The following is an 8,689-nucleotide window of genomic DNA, read 5'->3' as shown; positions in this document are numbered from 1 at the left end:
GATAACTAGATTCTTTTTACGAACTGTTTTGAGGATAAATACATGCACAAAGAGAAAAAAGTCCCTATAATAAATAGATTAATATTAAAAACTTAGGCATGAGTTGAGTTTTATCAATTATTGTAAACAAGTATGGTTGGCAATTTTAAAGAAATCTTATAGATAATCCTTTCTTTTAAAGAGTGAAAATTAGTCTCTAATTTAGCTTTTTGATATACACATATGTGGTGAAAAGGATTAATTATTGTGCTCCTCAGACCAAACCCAATTAATGTAATGGGTGTTAAATCAGAGGCAAAGGGTGGCTCCAGGAAAAGTAGTTTCCAGAATGCTGGAGCTCATGAACCTCGGACACCTGACCAACTCTGCTCTCTTTTGCTGGCCCTTGCTGGTGCAGGAGTGAAGTCCAAGATCATAAGAGCCTCATGTTGTAAATATTCCTTAGCTAGAAGTCCATAGAATGATAAAATTCTTCCTGAATAATGGCCAAGGTCTTGAATGTAATGAAAATTATAATGCTGGGCGGCGCCTGTGGCTCAAGGAGTAGGGCGCCGGTCCCACATGCTGGAGGTGGTGGGTTCAAACCCAGCCCTGGCCAAAAAAAAAAAAAAAAGAAAATTATAATGCTACAAGGATTGACCTTTGTTAAGACCCTACCTTGAGCGGATACTTGTGCTGGGAGCATGTGTTCTCACTAGGGAACTTGGGGTGGGGAAGGAAGGGAAATATACATGTGTGGCCACTTTGCTTCCACCATAAAATTTGGATGATACAAAGCTAAGTCAAGCTTACTTATATACATTAAGTCAATATTTATTTATCTATGGATATCAAAAGGGGTATTTCAGACCTGGCTGATGCAGAGTGAGTTCTAGTGTATTGCAAGAATATGTTACTTTCCTTGGTCTTATTCATTTGTTTTGCTTTTCTTTTGTCCCAGGCAAGCCCTTTCTGAATTAAAGCCAACATGGCCCTGGCAGTTCTAGGCCTATGTGGGGGATGTGAGCATCAGTAACCTTAGTAAAAAAATAGTAGAAAGAGTCCCTGTATCAAGGCTATCCTTGATAAAGCTTTTTATTGTTGCTGCTGGGTAAAGCACTATCAATCCAAGTCATACATCCAACTTTTGTGGCTGGTGAGGTGGGGTTAGTTGATTGACAGCCTCAGCAGCTCTGGGAGCTGCAGGTGTTAGATTCCACGAGAAGCAGCAAACAGAGCATTCTAGTAGGCAAATATAACAGAATAGAAGAGAGAAAAACCTAGAAATTGCTCCTTTGGAGGAAAAAGAACAGAAGAACAATGTGCCTTTTATAAACTTCTTCCTATATGCCCATATATAATGGAAGATACTCATCATAGCAATCCAGATTTCTAGATACCCTTCAAACATGGAATTTTTTTTTTTTGAGTCATTTTGGGGTAGAGTGCCATGGAATCATAGTTCACAGTCACCTCAAACTCTTGGGCTCAAGCGATCCTCTTGCCTCAGCCTCCTGAGTAGCTGGGACAACAACTCCCTACTAGTTTCTCTATTTTTAGTAGCGATGGGGTCTTGCTCTTTCTGTGGCTGGTCTTGAATTCTTGAGCTCAGGCATTCCACCTACCTCAGCCACCCCGGGTGCTAGGATTACAGGCATGAGCCACCACACTTGGCTCAGACACTGAATTTACATTTAATACCCATTTTAAATCTTTTACATTATTGTGTTGCCTAATTTCTGCACTTTGGTCACTAACATTGTTTTTCTTTTTCTTTTTAGATCCAGTTTCATTATGTTGCCCTCGGTAGAGTGATATAGTGTCACAGCTCACAGCAACCTCAAATTTTTGGGCTTAAGTGATTTTCTTGCCTCAGCCTCCCAAGTAGCTGGGATATAGGCACCCGCTACAACGCCTGGCTTTTTTTTTTGGTTGCAGTTGTCATCGTTGTTTTAACAGGCTTTGGCGGGGCTTGAACCCACCAGCTTCGGTGCATGTGGCCGGCGCTCCACTCACTGAACCACGGGCGCCGAGCCCCTACGAAATGTTTTATGTACTTAACCTCTAGACACTTTGAATCACTCTCTGATTCTTAGTTATGACAGGCATTTTCAGCTCTCTGTGTATGTGATCTTCTGTCAGATTTGACTTGCCCTTTTCTCAGGCTGACAAATGCTTGCATATCCTCCAAGAACCATTTCAAACATTACTGGCTCTGTGAAGGTTCCCTAGCTCTCTCAGGTGTAGCACTCCACCCTAGAGTACCTTGAGCTGAAATCTTTTGCAGGTGTGTCCGACCGCATTGTCATTCTTTATTTGCATGTTTGTCTTCTCTACTTGAAGCTCCCATTGCTTCCCAGTAGCTAACAGAGTGCCACTTATCCAGCAGTTACTCACTAAATGTTGAATGTACCAACCTGTGTTGATCTCCCTATTGTCTTAACTCCAAATTCTCTTTCTTTTCATAAAAGTCATTTTGCTAAACTGCTTTAGATTGTTCTTCCCTTCTTTCAGGTGTGTAGTGAGTATCCAGTAAGATTAAATGGAGATGCTTTGATCAAAGTATTTCATTCTTGTTGCCTGTTTCTTTCTCCTATAACAGAGGATAATAATAGTACCTCAGTCAAAGCATTGTTGTTTGAAATGAAATAATTCATCAAAGTGTTCAGCACAATGCCTGGCACATAGTATGTGCTCACAGCAGGAAAAATATTTTATAAATTTACATCCTGAATTTGTGTCATTTCCCTAGCAGTCTCTTAGGGTTGCTGTGAGGCTGAAATGACAACATACCCGAGAAACCATGTTGTCAATACATTATGTAAACACTTACTAACTTTATTTTCACTACCTCCCTACCTAGGCTAGAAGCCTGTTTCAGCCTTTATTCTTCAACTGCAAGTCCGTCAGCCAGATGTACAAAAACTTCTTTACCTAGTTTCCTTCCTCTTTTACAGCCTCTTCCCTCTTTAACACTTTCTTCTCAGAACTTATCTCAGGGTTATGCACCTGGTAGCTGCTCAATATGTATTTAAAGACTGTGGCAGCTCTAGAATTAGCAAGGCCTTCAGCTGAAAGTGAGATCTTCAGCATTCTTTTTGTTTGATGTTTGTTTTGTATAACTTGATTCAAACTTTTTGCCTTTGTCAATTCACTCCTGACATTTTGAGGATAAGTCTTAATTATATTAGGCTTAGTTTGCTTTGTGGTAGAATCGCTTCCATCCCTGGAATGTATGAAAGGGAGGCAGCCTTAGTCAGTGTCCTACTTTTCTCTTACTAAAGACATAATGTTTATGTAACTCTTGTATTACAGTATGACATAAAAAGTGCTTGATTTTGCTCCTTTCAGATGTTGAGCAACTTCTATACGTCATTAAGGTGTGAATTTTCCAATAAAAAACGTAGAAACAAAGAACCAGCATAAGAAAGACAAAGAGCAAGGCTTTGAAATGCACTATGGAAACACTGGTGTGGTTACAATGACTCAAGATAGATGGGAAAAAAAAAGATAGGTGGAAGTTTCCATAATCTCGTGCATATTTTCTCAATTTCCGAAAAGGATTCGAAGCCACGTAAGGGGAGAGGGCACTGTAACAAAACTGGGCCGTTAAGTAGGAAAAGAAGATTTAGCGCAAGAATCTGAAGCGCCCTATCGGCGGCAGATGTTCCTAAACCCTTTGGCATTCCCTGAACTGAGAGTTTACGTAGGACCATACGGGAAGAAGGTACGCAGGTCTGGGGACAGGGGCAGGCACGCTGGGGCAAGAGCTGCGGCTCGGCTGCAGGAGCACCCTAGTGGCCCGGCGGCCCCAGCGGCTCCCGGGCTGCCCCTGCGGCTTCTGCAGCCTCCTTCTGATGCAGCGGGTGTCCTAATGAAGGCAGGAGAGGCCCCGGCACTTGCTAAATGGGTTCTCGGCTTCACGCTGGCAAGAATTTGAGAGTAAGCCAACGAGACAAAGTTTATTGAGACAACAGAGCCAACTCCATGGAGTAGAGGTCCTTTCCTTGTGGGGCAAGGGCCACGTTTCGAATGTCCAAAAACCCGGTTAGTGACCAGCATTGTCTTGAGGTCAGGCCATAAAGATTAATTCTAAACTGTTGTCACAGAGGAGAGCGCAGTGTGTAAGGCATCCGGTTGAGGAATTCATCCATCCTCGGCCGCTCCTACGCAGGCGACTTTCTCGTTCGGGGTGCTTAGGTTCTGCGTGAGTCAAAACGGCTGCGCGCCGGCTCGCCTGACCTTTTTCTGTCCTCCGCACGTGACCTCCCAGCGTGACCTCCCCAGCGTGGGCCGGACCGAGGCATCGGAGCCTGCCGGACCGGGGAAGGAGTTTCCGGCGGACCCGGCTCGGTGCTGCTTCCTGTCTCCTTCTCCCGGTCGCCTCACGCTGCCCGGCCGGGACGCAGCTCGAGCCGACCCTCTCGCCGTCCCGGCAGCGCCCCAGGGCCCATGCAGTCCCGGCTCCTTCTCCTCAGGGCACCCGGTGGCCACCGCGGCGCGGCCTCCCGGAGAGTGAGGCTGCTCCTGCGGCAGGTGGTGCCGGGCGGCGACAGGCAGCGGCCGGAGCTTAGACTGCTGCACGCCGGGGCAGGGGCAGACGCAGGTAACCCGGGGCGCCCCCGCCGCCGCCCCCCACTGCTCCGCTGTACACGGAAGGAGCGTTCGCTGCGCTGGGAGCCGCGAGATCGAGGTTCTAGTCCTGATCTCGCCGCTACGTGCTGTGTAACAGGGGGCAAGGCGCTTGCACTCTCTGGGCCTCATCCTGTCACCCGAGAGGTCTGATGTTTCTGATGACCTGGAATAGTAATTAATGTCTTCTTCCCCTGCTGGTGCTTTTACTCCCAGAATTCTGACTTGAATTATAGTACACGCAGAGGTTAATACAGCAGCCCTTGACCTTGCTTTTAGCGCCCCAAGGGTTTGGAAGCTGGTCTGTGTCTTCCAGCCAGGGCTTATGGTGGCTGAGAAATGTACATTCTGGTCAGAGAACCTGTACTTCACGGTGTTTTAAATGTATGCACGAACCTTTCCAAGTTTTACAAGAGTTTTCCTTTTTCAGTTTCACATTGTGTTAGAGTTCACACTTACACCTTCATTTAGTTAAAACCCTTAACTCTGCAGCTGAGGTTATTGAGACCCAGAAGGGAAAAGTGACTTGGTGGAGATGTCACAGTTAACTAGTGACTACACTAAAACCACAGGCTCTGATTCTTTTTTTCTTCTGAGACAGGATCTCATTTTTTTTTTTTTTTAAGGAGAACTCAACATTTATTTTCATTTGGTGGAAAATTAAAACTTAAAAAAAATGTTTCTCTTCCAAAGCTTGCAGTTAAACCTTTTCAAACTTTAATAAAATAGAAAAACTAGAGAAATTACATTTCAGATCTTTGCAAGACTATAAAAATCTTAAAAAGACCTTTGAATAGATTTTTACTTAACATAAAAAGAAATTTGAAGACTGTCTTAAAGTTGAAGGCTCTTGTTACTTTATAAAAATAAAGACATTCTGCAGAATGTTACTGTATTTGTGAAAGATATTCTACAAATGTTTATTAGTGGACCAATAGACAGGATCTCATTTTGTCACCCTTGGTAGAGTGTCATTTTGACACTCATGGTGTCATAGCTCAGAGCAACATCAAATTCTTGGGCACAAGGGATCCTCTTGCGAGGGAGTAGCTGGGACTACAGGCACCCACCACAACGCACCCTGCTTTTTTATTAGAGGCGAGGTCTCGCTCTTGCCCTGGCAGGTCTGGATGAGCTCAGGCAATCCACCTGCCTTGGGCCTCACAGAGCGCTGGCATTATAGGTGTGAGCCACTGCCTTGGGCCTCACATGCTTTGATTTCTAAGCTTGGTGTTTTTGGCTTTACCTGAGCTGGTTTTAGAAATTCTTTTTGTTGTATGTTGAAATTAGAGTATTTGTGTTGGTTAAGAAATTGATGCCGGCAGCGCCTGTGGCTCAGTGAGCAGGGCGCCGGCCCCATATGCTGAGGGTGGCGGATTCAAACCTAGCCCCGGCCAAACTGCAACAAAAAAATAGCTGGGCGTTGTGGCGGGCGCCTGTAGTCCCAGTTACTCGGGAGGCTGAGGCAGGAGAATCGCCTAAGCCCAGGAGTTGGAGGTTGCTGTGAGCTGTGTGATGCCACGGCACTCTACCGAGGGCAATAAAGTGAAACTCTGTCTCTACAAAAAAAAAAAAAAAGAAAGAAATTGATGCCTGCTGGTGCTTCTCTTGATTGGTGAAGTGATCCTAGGCAAGATTTTGTCAAGTTTGCTGCTTAGAATAATGGAGGTGTTCACTACGAAACTGTAGGTTTCATTGTTCCCCTTGCCTTCTTCCCCCCATTTTCCTTGCCAAGAACTGAGTTTACTCATGCATTTAATTTAATTCTTTCACTCCTCACAGAGTTGCAATTTCAAATTTTGCCTTTTCTCAATTATTGTGACTTCTAGGGTGTTTATTCATTGTCTTTTATTTTTTGTGTTTTTCTGTTTTTGCTGCAGAGGTTAAGGATAGAAATGTAGCTTAATCTGTAACTTGGGCTTTGGAGTTAAACAATCTGGGTTGGAATCTACTTCTGCATTGTCTGGCTATGGGGACTTGACAGCAGGTTACTTAACTTTGTGTCCTAGTTTTCTTAACTGTAAAAGGAAGATAAGCAGAGTATATCCAAAAGAGTTGTGAGGATTCAAATAGTTAATACAATCTGTGGTGTGTATTAATGCTCAATGAAAGTTAACTTCCATTCTTAGTGTATACATTTTGAGTTTTGTGAGAATTAATTTTGTTGCCATTTGAAGAAATGAAACCAGTTTCTTTTAGATTCAGGACTATCAGAACTATCTGGGTGGGCAAATGTAGCAGAGTTAATTGTGTGAACTTGAAATTGTTCTTCATGTGTGTATATAATACATGTTGATTGTCAAAACATTAGAAACACATGTGGGTGTGAATTTTGAAGTATGTATTATACATATAGGTATTGGTAGGTTAGTTGTGAGTGTCCTGAAAATTTGTGTGATGTCCAGCAAATTAAAGTACAGGCTTTGCTTCCAATGTGAGAGTCATAGATAAATTATAGACAACATATTCACTTCTTCGATTCAGTCATTGACTCTGGTAGTATCAGACCACAAGAGGTAAATGGTGTTAACTTCATTTCTTTGCTGCTGCAAAGACTGACAGTTTAAAGTTGAATCTTCAACCTTACCAGAGCTATAGGCTCAAATAAGAATAGCTGTAAGCTAGGTGAACATAAGGTAAGCTTTTGGCCACCCTCAGAGATAAAGGTAAGGCCATCGAGGTTGGAGTGTCCTATTTTGAATCAGAGGTCATATAGTCATATGGAGACAAATGTAAAACCACAAATAGCACTTAGCCCTATGGATTAAGGTTTATGTTGGTAAGACTGCTCTCTGCTGCGCTCTTACATGTGACCATTTGTTCATCTCCTTTCTGCATGTCATTGACAGTGCTGCCTTGTAGGTGGAAAAAAGGGCATCAAAGTATATAAACAGATTCAAGTTATATGTGGTTTTTATGTCTGTCTTATTTATCTTTATATTCTATTGGTACTTGAATACCAGTACTTTGTACCTGGCTATGTTAAAGTTCACACCGTGAAGGAGTAGGAGAGACTGGAATTATGTTTTTGGCTCTCACGATAGGTTTTTATTAAGCCTGACAAGAGAGGTTATTTACATTAAAAAGAAAAAATTATCTAACCCAAGACACACTGCTTTATCATTTTCTATCAGTTAGAATGAGATAGTGATCATAGTACATATAATTTATAAATTCTATCTCTTCGCACTTCAATAAGTAGTATGTATGTATTGTCTCTTGGGTTTAGGAACAAAGAGGTTAACAAGGTTATGCACTTCTGGCAGCGCCTGTACCTCAGTCAGCAGGACGCCAGCCACATACACCAAAGCTGACGGGTTCGAATCCGGCCCAGGCCAGCTAAAGCAACAACGACAACTGCAACACAAAAAAATAGCTAGGCTTTGTGGCAGGCACCTGTAGTCTCAGCTACTCCGGAGGCCAAGGTGAGAGAATCACTTAAGCCCAAGAGTATGAGGTTGCTGTGAGCTGTGACACTATAGCGCTCTACCCAGGGTGACAGCTCTGAGACTCTGTCTCAGAAAAAAAAGGTTACACTCTTCTTCTTTTTTTTTTTGTTGCAGTTTGGCCAGGGCCGGGTTTGAACCCGCCACCCTCAGTATATGGGGCCGGTGCCCTACCCACTGAGCCACAGGTGCCATCCAAGGTTGCATACTTCTATAAAGAGTATTCAATGAGGATTATTATAGCATTTTCACAGATGGACCCAAATGAGTTAGTTCTTTGGATCCAAATATGCTATAGCTTCATTGATTATAGCTCAGTGTTTGCCTTATTTGAACTTTGATGAGTTGGCAGTCTGGAACTGACTGAAGCTGAGCTGCTCTGGTTGGCTGAGATGTCACTATTTGTTACAAAAGTATACTTTTAATTTGTGGTGCTACGTGTGGTTTGTTAAGGACTCAAAGTATAGAGGCATTCTCCTGCCAAATTTAGTTTATTTAACTGCCCCCCCTTTTTTCAGTCTTCTAATTTTGAGAGATTGACCAAAACCTTGGGTGTTGATAATGTTCTTTGTTACCATAATAATGGACTTACTTGGTTTCATGATGGAATTCATAAGTCACAGTCACATCAG

At 43.1% G+C, this 8,689-nt stretch overlaps 1 protein-coding gene across 1 annotated transcript in view; it reads left to right on the top strand.

The window, feature by feature from the left end:
• Positions 1-4,322: 4,322 nt before the first annotated feature.
• VWA8 (von Willebrand factor A domain containing 8) overlaps positions 4,323-8,689 on the top strand; it is a 468,998-nt gene continuing 464,631 nt past the window's right edge. Inside the window, exon 1 of the mRNA XM_053563447.1 lies at positions 4,323-4,585. Coding sequence (XP_053419422.1) covers positions 4,432-4,585 — 154 coding nt within the window. The 5' untranslated portion in view covers positions 4,323-4,431. The remainder of the gene's footprint in view (positions 4,586-8,689) is intronic.

Source organism: Nycticebus coucang, chromosome 15, assembly GCF_027406575.1.
Source record: "Nycticebus coucang isolate mNycCou1 chromosome 15, mNycCou1.pri, whole genome shotgun sequence".
In the NCBI taxonomy this organism is placed as follows: domain Eukaryota; kingdom Metazoa; phylum Chordata; class Mammalia; order Primates; family Lorisidae; genus Nycticebus; species Nycticebus coucang.
Note: the sequence above shows the minus strand (reverse complement) of the source record. Positions and strands in the feature narration are given on the sequence as shown.